Here is a 19,203-nt window from a genome sequence, read left to right as displayed (position 1 = left end):
ATTTGAAGTTTTCTGGCATCCTGACAGAGAGAGAATAGGAATAGAAAGAGTAGAAAGAGAAATTGGGAAGGGGGAGAGAAAGGAAAGACGAGGGATAGTCAGGGAAACAGAGAATAGATTAGAAGTTAAGGAAGGGAAGGAAGACAAAAAAAAAAAAAATAAGGATAAGAAGGGTGGCAGATAATGGGTGCAAAGGGGTTAATTAAGGAATTTATTGGCAATTTGAATAAGAGAGAGATAACGAATAATGAGGAAGACAGAAAGACAGACGAGGCTGGTAGACGGAGGCATGTATAGACAGACCCAAAGTGTGTCAAATCGCGTCCACTGAGAAATTTCTCAGGTGATCACATCTCGGAACACTGAACACGTTGCTTTTATATTGCATCGATTCTGTGACATCATTTATGAACTGCAGTGGATGATCTTTCGATGTCAGTCTTTTCTTCGAAGGTTGCTTTTTGTGTGTGTGTGTGTGTGTGTGTGTCTCCTTCAGAGGTAGCGTTATTGTCTCTTCAGAGGTAATGTTTTTGTTTGCTTCTTCAGAGATAGCGTTTCTTGTGTCTCTTCAGAGGTAGAGTTTTTTTTTTCAGAGGTAGTTTTTTTTTTTTTTAGGGGTAGCATTTTTGTCTTCCGAGGTAGCATATTTGTTACTTCAGAGGTAGCATTTTTTGTGTTTTTTCAGAGGTAGCGTTTTACCTTGTCTTCAGATATAGCGTTTTTGCGTCTCCTCAGAGGAAACATTTTTTGTTTTTCTTCACAGCTAGCTTTTTTGTCTTTCTTCAGAGGTAGCGTTTTCGAAAGGTCATATATTTATATTTAACTTACAGTACTCTCTCTCTCTCTCTCTCTCTCTCTCTCTCTCTCTCTCTCTCTCTCTCTCTCAGAATTGTCTGGAAGCAGTGATACCAGAAGCCGCTTGTTTTACCTGAGGGATTTCATGACTGGATAATAAAATTTACAAAGAGAATGTTTTGAAAATAATTTAATTAGCCTTCAGACACCATATTCTGGAGATATAAAACGATAATATAAATCTGTTTTTGTACAAGAACATAAATACTTATCATTTATCATGATACAGGAACAAAACAGAACATGTTTACGTATACAGTGATTCACAGGAAGACGAAATCACTATTACAGAATAAATTCTTTTGAAAAAAAAAAAGTTTGAGATTTTACATATGCTAGAAACAGAGAAGCATCTGTACCGTACACATACGGTACAAGTGTACCACTCTGAATTGGAAAAGATAAAATGATTAGTATATGTCGGTTAAGATAAATTGATTAGTATATGTCGGTTAAGATGTCTGTCTTTAATGTCCTGAGAGAGATGCCAAGAAAGGTTAAATGGAGACATTTTTACAGGTTCAGAAACTTGTAATTTCCCCAAAATCATTTCCTTGTGCTATCTTACGTCACTAGAGTTTCACGTCATAAAAAAAAAAAACTTGTTAAAATAGTTACTCTAAATCTGTCTGTACAAAGCTATACAGTCTCTATGTATACACATATGTATAAACCTATACGTAAGAAAAGGCCAAGTTAACAAAATTGTTGCAGTCACGTATCACATTATGGTTATAAGTCTTATAATCTGTCAATGGATGTCAGTGTCTTTTGTCTCTCATTTGGATAGGGGATATCCGTCTGTTAAGTCATTTGGGATAAGGTCTGAGTTGAGTCAAATCCGTTAAAACAGCAATGGGAAAGGAGTCTTTGTGTCCTTTTCAAAATAGCTATAGTAAATCGTACAGCTTATATAAGTCAATGGAAGTCTTCAAGTTGATCGTCGTATCATAATTTTCCTGTTAGTTGCAATCATATGGGTTTAGTTTTGCCTAATGTCTAATGTCATTTGTTTTCATTTCCATTTGAATGTCTTGTATTGTCAGGGACACGGATACTGAAGGGGGTGGGGGCGTGTCAAAATGCCATAGATGCTATTTAGGTCTAGGGATGCTATTTTAAGTCTAGGGATTCGATATAGGCCTAGAGATGGGGTATGGGTTTAGGAATTGAATGTGGAACCAGTGAGGCTGTTTGTTGAGGGTGTCATGCAGAGTCAAAGTCGTTGTCAAATGAGGCTATTTATGTGAAAGGCAAGGAAGTCATATTTACAAAGAATAACAAAGAAGCAGTCGTAATATCTATGTTGGATGTCACTGAGTCGTAGATTTCAGATGAGTCGTAAGTCTTATGGCGGTGGTTCAGTCGTTCTGTTTGGCCAGTCATCACAGTCAATAAATTATATTAAATACAAAATAACAAAAAATTAAATACAAAATACAACAACAGAGCAATATTAAGAGACAATCTATTGGTCGAGCGAACGTGGGGACTTCGTCACCGGTGATTAGGATGGCAAGTTATGGGGACATACAGGTTGCTTGTGTTGCTGATGAAGTCGATAGCAGATACTATTGCTATTCACGGAGCAATCCTCTAGTGATCCCAGATGTCATCCCAAACGAGAGATCGTCCTCGAAGCATCTTATCTAACCCTCTTTGTCTAGGGCCACTAACCCTCTATTGTCAAGGGGTCGTTTTTCCCGAGGGCTCGAAGTTTCTCATTTTCTGCTGATTCTTGGGTCACTAACCCTCTATGTCTAGAGCCACTTTTCCTGAGGACCTGAGAGAAACTTCTCATTTTCTGCTGATCTTGCTGAACTCGAGGACTCTCTCCCGACCTGTGACTCCTTCTCCTGAGGGTGAGGCTAGATCTCGTTGTGCGAGTACTTGTCTACGATGCTCTTGACCGAGAAATCGCAGGTGCTGTATATCTCGCCACAGTCTTTTTGGAGGCTGCGACCCCGATCGGCGGCATCGTTGTATTCCTCGATGAGAGCCTTTATCTCGTCAGGAAGCGACAGAACCTCGGCGTACTGGAGGTAGCTGTTTATTTTCGTAGAGAAAAATTGATTAGATAGAAAAAATAGAAGAGTTTGACCTACAAGATATGTTGGTTATATATATATGTGTATATATATATATATGTTATATATATATATATATATATATATTGTGTGTGTGTATGTATGTACACATATATGTATATATATATACAGGCATTCACACACATGTGTGTATATATATATAAATTATATATATATATATATATATATATATATATATATATATATATATATATATATATATATATATAATTGTGTGTACAGAGAATTATCAAAAATATTACAGGAACAGTAGAGGTTAACAGAATTTCTCATGATAAGGAGATATATGCTATTATCAGGAAAAATCTGTCTTTAAGTAATACGACTCATTATTTTCTATTTAATAATAGGTAATTATGATTTAACATTGCCTACAGTAAACACTATTAGATATTAGAAACAAATAATAATGAAACAATGTAGTTTACAAAAAAAATCAAGCTGAATTTTATAATTTGTATCATTTAAAATTTCACAAGTGTTCGACATGCAAAAATTGGAATTGATCAACGAATTCAGAATTTTCTCTTCCATTGAAGTAAATGAGAAGTTGATAATGAAGGACAAATGTTGATGAATATAAAGACAGAGACAAAGGGCAGTGAGGATAGATCACCCTTGAAAGAGATAGACAGGTAGGCAAAAAGTAGAAGGGGCCAAATGAAATCCCCCAATCTTGACTGAAAGAGCTGGATATGTCAGTGGACATTTTTTATGGAGAGAGAAAATTTGAATGAAGTTTTTCTCCGTTGAAAGAGACAGACTAAAAAGACTGTAAGAAAGTTTTCTCCCCTAGATGGAAGACAAGACAGACAAAGTAAAGGTGGCTGTGAATTTTGTCACTATTAAAAAGGAATAAAAATGAGTATATAACTTGTGTTATTGATGTTAAGGTCAGACTGTAGGCTGGACTATATTTTTGGGAGGTAGACCAACAGGTATTCAGGTATATAGGTGGAGGTCAAAGTAAAAGACACTTAAACACATGTATAAGAGAGAGAGACAGGAGTCTATGAAACGAGATATTTGAGGATAAAGATAATCGAAATATATTTGCGCAGCAATGCTATAAAATAGATTTTCACAGACAGGCAGGAGTCCAGGAAAGAAATCTAAGGATTGATATAATTGAAATATTTTTGAGCAACAAAGCTATAAAATAGAGAAATTCACAGACAGGCAGGAGTCCATAAAAGAAATCTGAGGATAAATATAATAGAAATATTTTAAAACACCGAAAAAAAAAAAAAACAGCCGAAAGACCGAAGGACTTAAAAAAGACGGTTCCCACCTGAAGAGATCGACAAGACGAGAAGCAGTGGTGCCGAACCGCGATGTGTTCTGGTGGATTTCACAGATGAGACGCTTCTGGCATTCGAGATCAGCAGGGTCGAACTTCCTCCAGGTCTCCTCTCCGATGGCGATCCAGTCCAAGATGGAGAACTTCTCCCAGTCGATGGCGTAAGGGTCGAAGGATCTACAAGAGCCACGGGTGATGGAGGGGGCAAAAATTCTCATGAGATGAAGCAAAGTTTTCTGTGGCAGGTCTTTGAAATTGGGATGCTGGATGCTTTACTATTTACATGTTATGGAATATTAGATTATTCATTTTTGGATGTTTCTTTTTAAATTCTATTTCATAAAAGGCTTTATTCTGTTAGTAATGAAGCAATCAATCTATCTACTGTTAATTAATTTTACTATGTACAAAATCTGGAAGATGAAAGATAAGTAACAAAAATATTATGATCAGCGTTTTATATCTAATCAGCTGATAAAATCATTCTTACTTAAAGAAACTCACTCAGATCTAGCGTTGTATCTCGTCCACAAAGAAATATTTACAGAGAAAGGAAGAACTTCCTTTAAGGGATCCTCCTTTATAGTATATGCATGCAATTCGAAGCCATCGACTAACTGTACACTGAACAGGATAAAACGTCAAAACATCTTACTGTACACCTTACCGTCTGTAGCTGGAGTAGGAGGACTGCCCTCCGCCGTATCCTCCTGACCCTCCTCCGTATCCAGAGCCTCCGTAACCGGAGCCATATCCGCCTCCGAATCCCCAAAAGATAGATCCTATGAGGAACCCGAGAGCAGCTAGACCTAAGAGAGTGATAAGTCCAGAGGCCAAGACCGAAAGCAAGGCTGCCAGGGTCGTGAAATTGAACAGACCGAGACCTGTCGGAGTTCCAGTGGCACCGACTGGAATAAGGAAGAGACGCCCTTCATCGTCGAACATGGAGCCATCCTCGTAATCTAAGTCGGTGGCGTTGTTGGTCGAGCATCCCATGAACATGGTGGCCACGACCAGGCCGAGAGGCACTAGTTTGGAGATCATTGTTGTGTCGAAGCGAATACAAGATATGTTTTATCACCGTTTAAAGACAGAGCTTCTTCCAAATAACGTTCAAGATTCTAATCACAGTATTAATCAGATAATCAACTTCGAGGTGGTCACTGGGAAATGATGTGTTAACTGAAAGCTCTGAATGGTTAATAGCATTTCCCTACCAAGTTGGCTTTATATACGATCTTTGGGAGTGACGTCACGGAGGTTTAAGGAGGGTCGGGTTGAGGGAGTAAGACCTACTGTGCCAGATAAGAAGAAATCGTCAGGCAGGAAAAAGAAAAAAAAAATCAACTTCACTTGTTCAACAGAAAAGGGATTCCAGGGTCTGAGGGGGCACGGGTTGGCTCTCCCCGGGGATGGCATCCAAAAGAGGGAACGAGGGGGAGAGGGGATTTCAACCCCTTCACTCTCTCGAGACCCCCTTCGAACCCTCCTTTCCAGCAGCCAGTCAGACTTTTCACGCACACACGCATCTACTTCGAACAGCTTCATTCCATGAATTAATTAGAAAAGACCACCGATGGAAAGTATCAAAGAGCACCCCTATCGACAGGTGCCTTAAGGACGATTCTCAAGGAATCGTTTTATGTTCGTTCCGTTCTGATCGAGTCGAAGGACCGTTGAGCAAATACCTCAAAAGATGGTGGCGTCTGGCAATGACTTTGCACCTGTTTACCCAGAGGACTTTCTCGTATGGAGACCAGCGCTCTGGGAGGTTCATTAATTCATCAATATTTTCTTAATCTATTCACTTCAAATTGTGATTCATCTCAACCTAAAATATTCCAAAATGGGGAATTCAGTATTTATTGAAATAGAGATAGATAGACATCAAATATCGATTTTCATCTTATCGGTCTTTGTTTAATTGGAACGTCATTGGTCGATCAAGGAAGTTGCCAATTGCAAATTAGGAATACCATTAAAAAGGAGATTGAAAAACATGGTTTGAAATGACAGGAATTTGCTGTACATTTATGCAATGGAATTGTCTCGGTTAAATGGGGTTTGGTTGAAAATTAAAAGAATAACTTATGATTGAACGGGTTAATTTGGTAATAGGCTATGAAAGCGTAGAGGAAGAGGAGGAGGAGAAATATCTAACCCCCTCTCCCCCCAATGCAAATTTGTTTTGGGTGTGGATGTAACGGAAGGAGGAGGGGGGGAGGTTCCAAGGAAGGGTTTCCAGGGGGGCGGGTTTGATGCGTCCCAATTAGGGTTCATTTAAAACCTTTCCTTCACTTGGATAGAGCCATTTGATTTCCATGTGGCCTCCCAGGAGGATGGACTGTAGTGCTCTCTCTCTCTCTCTCTCTCTCTCTCTCTCTCTCTCTCTCTCTCTCTCTCTCTCTCTCTCTCTCTCTCATAGAAAAGTGATAAGTGGACTTGGAAATAAGTGACTGCTTGCGGCTGTATCTTGAGTGAAATTAAGTGTTCATTTCGTAGTGATCATTTCCGAAAAAAAAAGTTAGAAACGATTGAAGGGAGAATTTCCATAAGACCACAGTCTAATTTTCACATATGGTGGGAAAATTCAGATAAATTAAAGAATGGTAACTGGAGAATGAACTGTTAGTCTTTATTCATTACGTTAATGATAAAAGAAAATTAGATAAACGAGTATTGTTAGAAATTCTGATTTTCATAGATTGTTAACAGCTATGTTCGTCATTCATTACAGAGAGAATAATTACACCTGATATATAATGAAGAATAATTTATTAGTCATTATTCACACGATTAGTAATGAAAGATTAGATAACCGATTGCTGAATAATTAGATTTTCATTGATAACATGTTACCCATTTGTTAAAGAGAGAATATATAAATCCATAATATTTTTTTCAATTAGAAATGATCCTTCTGGAATATTTTTTTCGTAGGGAAATTTAAATATCTTTATTTTAGAAGTGATCAGCTGCAAGCAGTTCCCTGTGAAGAGTAAATGTGCATATATGTGTTTAGTTATTTACAGCATGTGCGTATTTTATATATGCTATTATAAAAGATTATTTATTGTGAGTCATATTGAAACCTAACTCACATTTCTGAATTTCTATAGATTGTGTGCATATATATATATGTATATATATATATATATATATATATATATATATATATATATATATATATATATATATATATATATATGTGTCTGTGTATATATATATATATATATGTGTCTGTATATATATATATATATATATATATATATATATATATATATGTGTGCATATGTGTAATATATATACACATACACACATATATTATATATGTGAGCGTGTGTGTATGCCTGTGTATGTTTATATACGTAGATAAAGTAAGCAGGAGAATGCAACAGCTTTGTCTTTTTGTTTCTCTATGAATAGAAATTAGTCTTTCTGTAATTCAATACTATTTTATCATATTAAGATTATGCATAGTATTGGTAAGCATTGGAATATGTACAATTATCATGAAAGGAATGAAATGTTGTTACTTTTGAAATTAAATTCGACCATTTTGTGTTATTTTTTGTTTCTTTGGTGTCCATATTTAAGCAAGTATATGATATATACAAGGATAAACATTTTATATAGAGAGAGGTGTGTATATGTGCATACGTTTTTGTGTACGTGTGTGCATAAAAGATTGGTGAGAGAGATACGTGGGCTAGCTATTATACCATGTAACTATACAATGGAGAAGAAGAAATACTTTCGTCTCCAAATGAAGAGCTATGAGAAACTAGACACATTTCAGGATATCTACACCTCTGTCTCTCTTGACTATCCGATGGCTATAAGTTCTAGATATGTACAGAGAGAGGGGTTGATAACACTAACTTCTATCTAGGAAGAGGCCTTATTATACATCGCTTGTTTACCTTTTCGCATAGTGATAAGAGGAATAATAGCTGTCTTCAGTCTCCTGTTGGAAAGGGGCGTCAAAGAAATCTTCCTGACGCAGGCCTAGGTAACTGAGTACTGTTGCCAGTACTATCAGCCAGGTGACGAACAGACCTGCTCCCAGCGCGCCAAGGGCAAACGCCTGGCCGTCGGGGGGCGCAAAAGTCGCTGAGAAGTTGTAAGGTATAAGAAACCTCGGACTCATCTCTTTCTCTCTTTATAGTTGTCTTGTCTTTCCCCTTTCTTTATTCTTACCCTTTTCTTTTGTGCTTCCCTTCAAGTCGGCTGAAGAAGGTGACAGTATGATGCATGTGAATAAATTGACAGTCATAATCCATAATCATCGTTCGTTGAACAGACTTATAAAAACAGAAATAAAATGCTCTGTGGATGACGTGCATGAAAAGTTGTTGACAAGTCAATGGAGCAAATTTTGTAATGCATTAATCAAACGACAAAAAAAAAAAAGTAACGACCTACCTGTCTGAAGGAGTGGGTTGGATAACCACTTAACCACCGCCTGTGAATAATTTCATTAAAAAAAAGAACAGCATTGCTTCATTAGGATGAAAATGTGAATTTCCATTCTATAGCCGTCATGCACAAAATGAACATCTGCAATGAATAGTAACTCGGAAAGGAGTGAATTTCGAAGAAACGAACAATTCTGAATCACACAAGAACTACTGAATCTGAAATTGCCCGCAGGCGGTGGTCTAGTGGGCGGCCAGTAAGCGTGCACAGGATTGGAGGGTGAGGTATTGGAGAAGGTAATATGATGTTTGGTACGCACCCGCGGTTTGCTCTGCTCGAGTACCCAGAGCCAGAGCCATACCCTGAGCCAGAGCCAGAGTACCCAGAGTAACCTGTATCGGCAGGGGCGGTCAGGAGGTAATAAAGGGCAATGGCACCGGCAATGCCCCAGAGCAGGATGCCGGCGGAGAAGAGGAGCAAGGTGGTGTTGAAGGTGACAAATGAGCCCGTGGTGGCATTGCTAAAGATGAAGAAGAGTCTGGGTTCGACTTCCGAACCTTCAGCATCAACATCTTGTGCCTGCTGCCTCAGGTCGGGATAGTTGTTGTCGTAGGCAAGGGCGCAGGAGGAGAGGAGCAGGGCTCCGAGAACATGCAGGAGCGTGCGGTTCATTCTCGCGTCACCCGCAAGTCACTGCACTGCAAAAGTGGGGGATGTGGGTACCACATTCAGTTATATGGGTGGGGTGGTTGAACTGACATTGATACAGCTGCTACAGGATGCCAGTATTATAAGAAACTTCTGGCCTTGGTGCTGTATTGCATTTTTAGAAAACTGGCGTCCTATTGTGTCCAAAGAGGGAAAGATACAGAGTGAGAGAGGGAGAGGGGAGAGAGGAGGAATGTGAACAATGGTTATTTGACCAATGATTTCAGTGAATAGTCATGATGCCGTTTGAACTAAAGATCCTCAGAGGAGAAGGGTCGTATCGGAGGTTCCCCCACAGAACCTTGACCATGCATAAGAATGAACCGCAGCGCCTGTGTCCTGCTGGCCACCGTTGGAATATAGGTATAGAGGTACTGTTGGTGATTGTGGTTGGTTTTGGTAGATGGGCAGGATGAAGGTCGAAGGGCGGGGTAGCTCTGTTGGGACATATGCCGGAGTGAAGTTATAGGGTCATGGTTTTTTTTTTTTTTTTTTTTTTGGTGGTACTGGTGGTGGAAAGAAAGGGATTAGCCGGGCCAATTGGGTGAGACTTCATGGTGGAAGGAGATAAAGGAGACACCGCTGATCATCTAGTAATAACCCTGACAAAATGGATGTTACATACGCTTTCCTGCCATAAGAGGAGGAGTCGCCGCTTGAGTACCCGGAGTAGCCATAGCTGCTGCCGGAATCGCCACCATTAGAGTAAAAGTATAATAGAGCAAGGAGGGCCCCGAGCACCAGGATAGCTGTGACGCCCAGGATGAAGGAGCTATAGCCGATTGTAACAGAGGTAGAATTCGTAGTGATAAAGAATCTGCCCTCAGCATCGCCTTCTACTACTCCCGGGTACTCGTCCAGCTCCTCCGCAGAGAATCCCATGGTGCAGGTAGCAAGGCCAGCCACCAGGGCGAGGACTACCAGCGTGCGGTTCATTCGGAGGGGTACAGGGGTTAACCTGGAATACCAGGGTACAGGCTTTATGACGCTACTTTAAGCTACAACAGAGAGGCTTTACAAAAGAATCATAAAGGGACGAAAAAAAGGAGACAGATCGAAAAACAGGAGGTAAACAACCTGCCATTTTCGTGTCGAGGGCCAAAGACATTAGTAGCGATGGTGTGTATTAGTCTAGTAAGACAGTCACGGAGAGTTAACTCGTTAACGACGAGTCCGCGGGGCAGCCGAGCTCTGTGACTCATTTTCAAAAAAATTCTTTCGGGTAAAACAGAGTGGGGCGGGGCCTTGGTCTTGCTTTTTGCACACTTGAAGGAGCCTTACCATTTATAAAAACAATACCATTTAAAAAAAGTAATCAACTTGTCCCTGGGCACGAATTTCTCACAAGTTTTAGTTTTAGGAATGAAGACGGGGATATTAAGAGTTGCAAGATGGGTGTGTGAATATTTACAGTGGGCCTATCGACAGGACTAGAGGTTGTTTTTAAGGCATAGCACATCAAGCACGCCAACATTTTTACATATATGTTCGTATTATGGGATCACAATTTATCTGTAAAATATAATCTAAATGCTTACTAGGGGTTAGAAGCATTGTTCAAAACTTACCGGGTAATGCTTGATAAAATCCTATCAAGCAGAGCCTTGGCAGGTTTTCAAGCAACCTACTTGAATCCCTTGAAATACATTTAGATTACAATGGAACGATGTCATTTTTAGACTTGTGGATAACTACAGTGCCATTTGTCTAATGCATCTAGAAACATGCACTGTGTTTTCTAACAAATGATAAACAATGATGACACTAAAGATTACAATGAAATTCACAAAAAATAATGCATAAAAAGGAAAAAGTTATTGACATGCTTTATGGTGCTCATGCTCTAATTAACTTATTAGGTGAGGCACATGCAATTCTAATGCATGTACCTACCATTACTTTGCCGAATGAAAAAGACTTGTGGTAGCTAATGAAATTGGCAGAAACTAATCATACCTCTATGGTGAGTCATTTACCAAATAATTGAATAAGTATTTCTTCAAAAGAAAAGAACAGTTAGAATGAGAATTATCGTGTGGATTGAAATTATTAATTAATCTTAATGAACCCAACCTCATTCTCTACCATAAGCACTTATCGGGGGCAAAGATGTCTCGTTTAGTGGCGTAAAAGGATTTGGCCTGATAGGGATTGATGAGAATGTTAAGGTTCTGAAGGACTAGAGACCCAAAAGCCTCATACGTACAGGCCCACCGCGTTGGTAAATCCGCGTCCAGTGTATGATTGCTCGGTGGTTGCGGTTGTGTACTCGCATCCCACCCAGTAGCAGAGGATAGCGCTTCCAATGATCATGAGGACGACGCCCCAAAGTAAGATCCACACGATCCCTGCCCCAGAGACTGTCGTACTGGTGCTGGAGGAAGTGTTGAAGAAGGTGGCCGTAAAAAGCTTTTCCTCGAGCTCTTTGAACTCTACATCTTCCTCGGCCTTGGACAGTGTTGCCTCCTCGGGGGAATCAACAGCTCCCATGGCCAAAGAAAAAACAGAGAGAAGCAGAAGAGCCCCAAATAAGTTCAGGTACTTTAGAGAGAACATACTGGCCTGAAAATGAGGAGGTTGTGTGGTTTTACGATACAGTTTAGTGGGTTTTTTAGAATGACCTTTTCAAAAATTTTATATCTGCCATCTAGTGACTCAGGGTAATTATGTTATTTTTAAGTCTGTGTGGCGGTGCTACAAAGGAAAGGTGAGGAAACTGGCAGGAAACTGGGTGGAATAAGGTCAAGGGTCGGGACAAGTGCACGATTGGGCCTGGTCTTGCATCGGAAACATTGACTGATGAAGAAGCAATTGTAGGCAAAGAGAATTTTTCTACAACCATCGTTTGGTACGTACTTCTCCAATTCACGGCCATAAGAGGAGGCCGAGTAACCGCTGTAGCCCGAGCTGTCTCCACGAGGGCCTCCAAAGAGATAGAAAAGGAGTGCTAGACCGATTATGAGAGGGATGAGCAAAAGCGCGCCCAGGGCAATGAAACCGGCGTTGCCAACTGTTACAGTAACGCCATTTGAGGTGCCAAAGAACCCTGGCAAGATCAATTGCCTTGCCTCCAACTCTTCATCTGTTGATTCTAATTCCCTGTTATCCTGCTGGGCTTCGGCTGCCCACCCCACTCGCATACATACAACAAGCACAGCAGCGAAGAATAACGTCTTCATGTTTGAACAAGGCCTGAAAAGGTGAGAACATGTCACAAACACGTCATCTGTGTACGTGTGCTGCTGCTGCTGCCCTTTGTGTCATATTTTTTCCCTCTCTTTTTCTCTTCCCTTCCAATTAGAATTTAAAAGTCTACATGCACTGAGTCGGTCTGCTTCTAAGGCTGTTGAAGGTTAAATATAAAAAAGTGATTGACTGTCAACATGCACACCAGCGCTACCATGTAACTTTGGCATCCATAGACACTAGATGGCAGGGGATCCTTCGCTCCTCACAGCTCCACCATGAGAATACAGCTCCCCGCGCAATAGTGTCATCGTCATCGACAAGAACAACAATAACAACGACAGCAGCGACAGTGTAACCCTCGATGACTTGAGGGCTAAAAATAGGTGGGGAAGGGAAGAAGAAGAAGATCTCCTTTTGGAAATGAAGGAATTAAATGAGGCGTACAGATTAAGGAAATTTATATGACGAAGATTTTATATATGTATTAGGGGACATATTCTTTTAAATTTGATGAAAGACACTGAAAGGTGGTAATTGTTACTATTTCTTGGAGAAGAAGAATGAGAGATTAAACCTTAATATTGTATATCATATTTATCAATGTGTTGATGTCAAATTATTTATGAGGAATGCAACTGAGGAGAATGGTTTAAAGATTACGTCGTAGTCTGGAATGAATAAATGTAATGAAGGAATAAAATTCATTATTTTAAAATACCCTCACAAGACCCATAAAAGAAGCAAGATGCAATTCATACATATCTTGAGCACATTCAGAAATAGATAGTGATAGTCTATGTTTCGTTGGTCGTTAGCTAATTACTAATGCACAATTACGAAAAGGATTTTGAGATCAATTTTAAATCATCATCATCATCATATTTTACGCTTATTAAAGCAAAGGGCCTCTGTTAGATTTCGCCAGTCGTCTATTCAACATTCATCATCTTAACGCTTCATAGTCCTTAGCCTTGTAAGCCTGGGATCTCCAACTCTTCTATTGCCTTGTCATAAATTCTCATAAAGTAAAAAATGTAGACAAATGTCTATCAACAGTGTTGTATTGTGAATTAATTATTTTTTTTTTAGAAAACAAGAAAACTGCTTGCATGAGTTCGGGGTGCTATTAACGTTAGTGCTAACAAGCCATCTATAAATGTGTAATTTAAGGGTAGCAGATTCCAAGAGGCATCAATATTAACAAAATTTTGATGTATTTAATGAAGATTCCTCAATTCTATAAATTAGATGTTGTAATAAGATAACCTTGGGAAAAATATATCCAGTCATTATGACTTGCATACTTGATGTTAAATGTGGCTTAATGTATCCGTAGAGTTATTTTCTTTGCACAGCTAGTAGCCTTTGAAACTTTGACTTTGGGTTTATATGTACTTACGTATATATATATATATATATATATATATATATATATATATATATATATATATATATATATATATATATGTGTGTGTGTGTGTGTATATATATATATATATATATATATATATATATATATTATATATATATATATATATATATATATATATATATATATATATATATATATTGGAATATAATTCATAATTATGATGGTTGATTTTTGTACAGACTGATCAAGCCTCATTGGGCTGAATTTCTGAGTTTTTATCTTGTTTTTTCTTCCTTTTTTTGTTTTTATAGTTTATATATGGAAGATCTAATTTAATGTTTATGTTCTTAAAATATTGTATTTTGATTGTTCACTATTCTCATATAGTTTATTTATCTCCTGGTTTCCTTTCCGCATTGGGCTATTTGGCTTTTAGTATCCTACTATTCCAAGTAGGGTTGTAGCTTAGCTAGAAATAATATTAATAATGATAATAGTAATAATCTAACCAAAATGCTAATCAAATCGTGAACCTGGAAATTTTGACAATAACGCGTTTTAGGTGATATCTTGTTGTTTTTTTTCCCCTAAAGTACAACTGACTTGCTGCTTTTTTTCCTTAAAATACAAAGGGCTTGCTGCTTTTTTCCCTAAAGTACAACTGACTTGCTGCTTTTTTTTTCTAAAGTACACCTGATTTGATGTTTTTTTTTTCTCTTACTTTTCATAAAGTACAACTGACTTATTGTTTTTTTCTCTTACTTTTCTCAAAGTACAACTGACTTATTGTTTTTTTTTCTCATTTACTTTTCCCAAAGTACAACTGACTTATTGTATTTTTCTCATTTAATTTTCCCAAAGTACAACTGACTTATTGTTTTTTTTCTCTTTTACTTTTCCCAAAGTACAACTAACTTGCTGTTTTTTTTCTTATTTTTCCAAAAGTACAACTGACTTGTTTTTTTTTTCTCTTTTACTCTTCCCAAAGTACAACTGACAGATGATAAAGTCCCGGTGGGGGAGAGGCAGCAGGGGCTGTAATATATGATTAGCGTTATGGGTGCCATAACGGACCCTCCCGACAGACACGCAATGCTCAGAAAATGGCAACAGTCGAGGAGACGACACCACAACAATTACGTTCCATTGCGGTTATCGTCTGTGGCCACTGCGTTGTCGGCTCGTGACTTTGCATCCGTATCTCTCTCTCTCTCTCTCTCTCTCTCTCTCTCTCTCTCTCTCTCTCTCTCTCTCTCTCTCTCTCTCTCTCTCTCTCTCTCTCTCTCTCAAATATTAAAGTTTGAAAACTAAACTCATCTTTTGATTGTGTTCAATTATGTATTGATGAGAATATTTGTATTGTTTACTAATTACGTTTTAGACAAACTGCAACAAATGCCTACGAGAAAAGACATACCTTGTTAAGGTATGCAAGTTATTTGATTGATGATAATATCGGTAATTTCAAATGACTTTGGTTTACTATCACATTAAGTTTTCGGAACCTTTACCAATGGCAGGGAACAATTGCATCAAGGGTGGCAAGGGATTTTATTGTTAGAATCCTTTTTAATTTAAAAAAAAGCAACTTTTGATTTATAAAACATTACAAATATTGAAATTAAATAATATTGAAATTGAATAACAATAATAAAATGAGAAACTCACAGAATATATGCTAAAAGGATAGGCAAATCTGAAACATTTTTTTTTTCTTTTACGGAGGAGCCAACAGTCAGAATAACTTTCATGTTTTCTGTTATTGTTTGTTGCTATTGTTTTTAAACAACGGAAATTCATGGGCGGAATGTGGGAGTATATTGGGATGCTTGGATGCACGCTTCCCATATGTTTTCGTTTTCTAGTGGTCTTTTTGATGGAGCAATAATCATGACAGTTGCAACATTAATAACGGTTAAGAACAGTTTGCAAATATCTAACGTTAGAAAACCACCCCCGAATTTCATGGTGACAAATGTTGAAAGTTTTAGAGTTAAGCTCATCCGGAAAAATAAATATTGAGAACTTATGCTGGGAATTTAAATTGTGATATTTTGATAAATATTTAGTGAAAAATTAAACTAGTGAGAATTTAAATGATTAAGTTAATCGATGGTAATTTGCTCTTTTAATACTTTGTTTATGATTCTCTCTCTCTCTCTCTCTCTCTCTCTCTCTCTCTCTCTCTCTCTCTCTCTCTCTCTCTCTCTCTCTCTCTCTCTCTCTCTCCATTCAGGAAATCTTTTTAGAATGAGAAAAGTCGTGTCAAAATATCTCTCTCACATTTCGTAATTGTTATGGCAATACCACAAACGATTAAGTCGCCCGATGACATTTGAAATCCGACCAACCATTCCCTGATGTGTCTCAAGAGTTGCACTGGATCCAGATTCTTAAGAAAAATAGAAGAAATCGAAACATGCTCTGGACAGAAAAAAACATAAGAATAAAATACAAAATGTATTCCTGGAATGAAAGAGAAAATCAAGGTATATGCTTATGAGTTAATATCAGTGAAGTGTCTATTTACAGAAATGAGCTTAAGCATATTAGATAAATCTTGCACCACCAGAGGAAACTGTATTCACATGGAGACACTGTTTTTTTTTATGATGGGGTTTTTTCCCTTAATCTTTCTCTCATTGGACACAATGGCATCCAATTGCCATAGAATGATATGTGGGATACTATGAAAGAGCAAAGGATTTTTTTTTTGAATCAGAAAAAAATCATGAAAAAATAGATTATTTACAAAATGCTCAAAAGAAGAACCAAAAAGTTCTGGTCTTTTGCAGCAAACGTTAAGAGAGGAATTTAGCTATTTACATTATTCACAATATTTACAATATTTACAAAAATATGTGATTAAGGTCTATCTCCTTTCTGAAAGCAGAAAAGATTGTAAGTGATCATGATATTTACAAATTTACATAGAACTTGATAAGTAGAACTAACTTTGACAGTGTTTTATCTTAATTAAAGAATTATTTGAAATTTTACTGTTCTTTGAGATAAAGAAACTAATGTTTTGTAAACGATAAAACAAAGATAAGATATATACTTTAGATGGATTAATAAAACTTGATTCTTAACTTAATGAAGAAATGAATGATCGGGACAGTGATATTGGATGTAGTTATAGATTTGAAGATAACTAGAATGACAACTGCAGTCTATGATAATTTACGAAATATTTTTAAGAAGACAATGTTTTGGTAATGAGGTCCTTTGAGTTAAGAGACAATTAAAAACACTTATTGGGGCAAACATTATTTCGCTCTCTCTCTCTCTCTCTCTCTCTCTCTCTCTCTCTCTCTCTCTCTCTCTCTCTCTCTCTCTCTCTCTCTCTTCTTCTTCAATTAATTTTTAAGAATACGATGATACCGACTGAAGGTATTCTATATATTTAAAAGACCAAATGTTTTAAAGTACGATGATACGATTGAAGGTATTCTAGATTTTTAAAAGACCAAATATTTTAAAGTACGATGATACGACTGAAGGTATTCTAGATTTTTAAAAGACCAAATATTTTAAAGTACGATGATACGACTGAAGGTATTCTAGATTTTTAAAAGACAAATTTATGAGATACTCAAAATATTTAAAAAAAAAAATACTTGTTCAATAGTAAACGATGTGATTCCTCGAAGATAAACAAGTTTACGATATGAAACATTTTTGTTTTATAGAATCGAATTATAAAGAAATATCTAGTAATTTCAGCCAAATTGTCTTATGTTTGCATTGATTTGATACCTGAAGAGCGGCCTCCACGTGCAAGATTTCTCTAGCAGCGAAGTTGCACGGTGTTACGTCACCGAGTATTGCCTCACGCGTTTCGGTATATGACGATGTGATTACTTCTAGGATTAAGATATTTACGTATAAAGAGGAATCTCAAATTTATAGTTTAAAAGCTATTATTAAAGTAAATCATCTTCAACGCTTTAGGAAACCAGTACAGTTATGTAATAATTATATGAGTATCTGTCGAACCGATAAGAAAAGTTAATTTACGTTAAACTTTATCTAGATTTTAAGATTTTAGATAAATTAGATTTTGGAGTTGTAGTGTATGACAATGTCGAAACTTATAGCAGTAAATGTGAAACATTTAAATTTTGATGCAAGATTTAACAGTGATTACAAATCTGCGGTAATTATCGTCTGTTTTAATCTACCGGTGAGTGGGATAGTGCGAACAAGCAGATATTACTGTGTTTATCTAAGATTCGTAATGCCAACTTTAATTGATGCTAGAAGCGATTCTTTTCATCATAAACTCTTATCAGTGCAATCACATGATCCCCAACTCTTCCAGCAACAGTGACACTAAATATGAAGGCGATTAAACATGAGGAAGATGAAGACTCTTCCTAATGTTCAAGCTCTTCAACTTACATTGCGTCTGTCTGTCACTTGAAAGAGTCAAGTAATTCAACATCCACAGCTTTTGGTACTCGTATTCCTTTCCTTTCCTGACGAAACTTTGCCTACGATGGCCACTGTCTCTCACTCACACGAAAGAGAAGTCCAGAGGAAGACTAACGAATAGATCACTGATTGTTAATCCCTCGTCCGAAGTCCCTTTGTCGCAAGGAAGGACTTGGAAATGGGAGATGGAATGAGATGCTGCAGATGACGAACTCGAAAGCCACGTACCTTGATATCACAAAAGGGGGGAAAGGTTTAGGTTTAGAGTAGGTGCGTGTAGCTTCAACTACTGGTCAGAGCTAACTGATGCTAAGTGTCTCATTGGTGTCTGTTATATATCCCCGCCGATCGTTACTCTCAGAAGACCCATGGCCTGATTTTCATAAGTCCCTCCCCTCTTTCAGCAGCTAACTATCATCGCCACATGGCACTGATGCAGACGTACATACGTACACACGTAACTTGAAACCTCCCTCCCTCCTCTCCTGAAGCTTATTCTCTAAACTGGGGGTGTCTTTTTCCCCTCCCCTCTCCCCTCCACCTTCTCCTCCTCCCCATTTTCTCTCCATCCTCATTCACGTGTCACAGTCCTCCTCCCTTGTCGCATCCCACGAACACCGCCCAAGGGACGCCCTTCTCGCAGCCCCCGGGGTCCACCTGCCTCTAGGCGATGAGTTCCTCTCGTGTGTCGCTGGTGCTCCCGCCAATAGAGTGTGGTGATCTTCCTTGATTTCATCCCCTCCCCTCCCCCCCCCCTTTTTCATTGAGGGAAAAAATAGGCGTTCCTCATCCCGCCTTCTCTCTCTCTCTCTCTC

At 38.0% G+C, this 19,203-nt stretch overlaps 1 protein-coding gene and 1 long non-coding RNA gene across 6 annotated transcripts in view; one reads left to right on the top strand and one right to left on the bottom strand.

Moving 5' to 3' along the window:
- Positions 1 to 19,203, top strand: part of LOC137629477 (uncharacterized) — a 281,705-nt gene that overhangs the window by 78,844 nt on the left and 183,658 nt on the right. The window lies entirely within an intron of this gene.
- Positions 985 to 18,747, bottom strand: LOC137629475 (uncharacterized). Of its 5 annotated transcripts, none has more exons than XM_068360797.1 (4): positions 18,617 to 18,747; positions 12,247 to 12,582; positions 4,255 to 4,440; positions 985 to 2,901 (listed from the first exon to the last, which is right to left on the bottom strand). In XM_068360797.1, the coding sequence occupies exons 2-4, from the start codon at positions 12,567 to 12,569 to the stop codon at positions 2,724 to 2,726; spliced, it is 687 nt and encodes a 228-aa protein (XP_068216898.1). In that variant the 5' UTR covers positions 12,570 to 12,582; positions 18,617 to 18,747; the 3' UTR covers positions 985 to 2,723. The 5 variants fall into 5 exon arrangements, with proteins under 5 accessions (XP_068216898.1, XP_068216896.1, XP_068216900.1 ...); XM_068360795.1 differs by lacking the exon at positions 12,247 to 12,582 and adding an exon at positions 9,002 to 9,380 and having other exon boundaries at positions 18,617 to 18,730; XM_068360799.1 differs by lacking the exon at positions 12,247 to 12,582 and adding an exon at positions 10,016 to 10,348 and having other exon boundaries at positions 18,617 to 18,723.

This window comes from Palaemon carinicauda, chromosome 37, assembly GCF_036898095.1.
Source record: "Palaemon carinicauda isolate YSFRI2023 chromosome 37, ASM3689809v2, whole genome shotgun sequence".
In the NCBI taxonomy this organism is placed as follows: domain Eukaryota; kingdom Metazoa; phylum Arthropoda; class Malacostraca; order Decapoda; family Palaemonidae; genus Palaemon; species Palaemon carinicauda.
The sequence above is the reverse complement of the archived record's forward strand: the minus strand, read 5'-3'. Positions and strand labels throughout refer to the sequence as shown.

Excerpts from the sequence above, each read along its gene's own strand:
- LOC137629475 (XM_068360800.1), bottom strand. The coding sequence starts at position 5,307 with ATGATCTCCAAACTAGTGCCTCTCGGCCTGGTCGTGGCCACCATGTTC. Across the intron at positions 4,441-4,930 it reads TCCTACTCCAGCTACAGACG|ATCCTTCGACCCTTACGCCA; the intron begins GTAAGGTGTACA and ends TGGCTCTTGTAG. Across the intron at positions 2,902-4,254 it reads CGTCTTGTCGATCTCTTCAG|CTACCTCCAGTACGCCGAGG; the intron begins GTGGGAACCGTC and ends GAAAATAAACAG.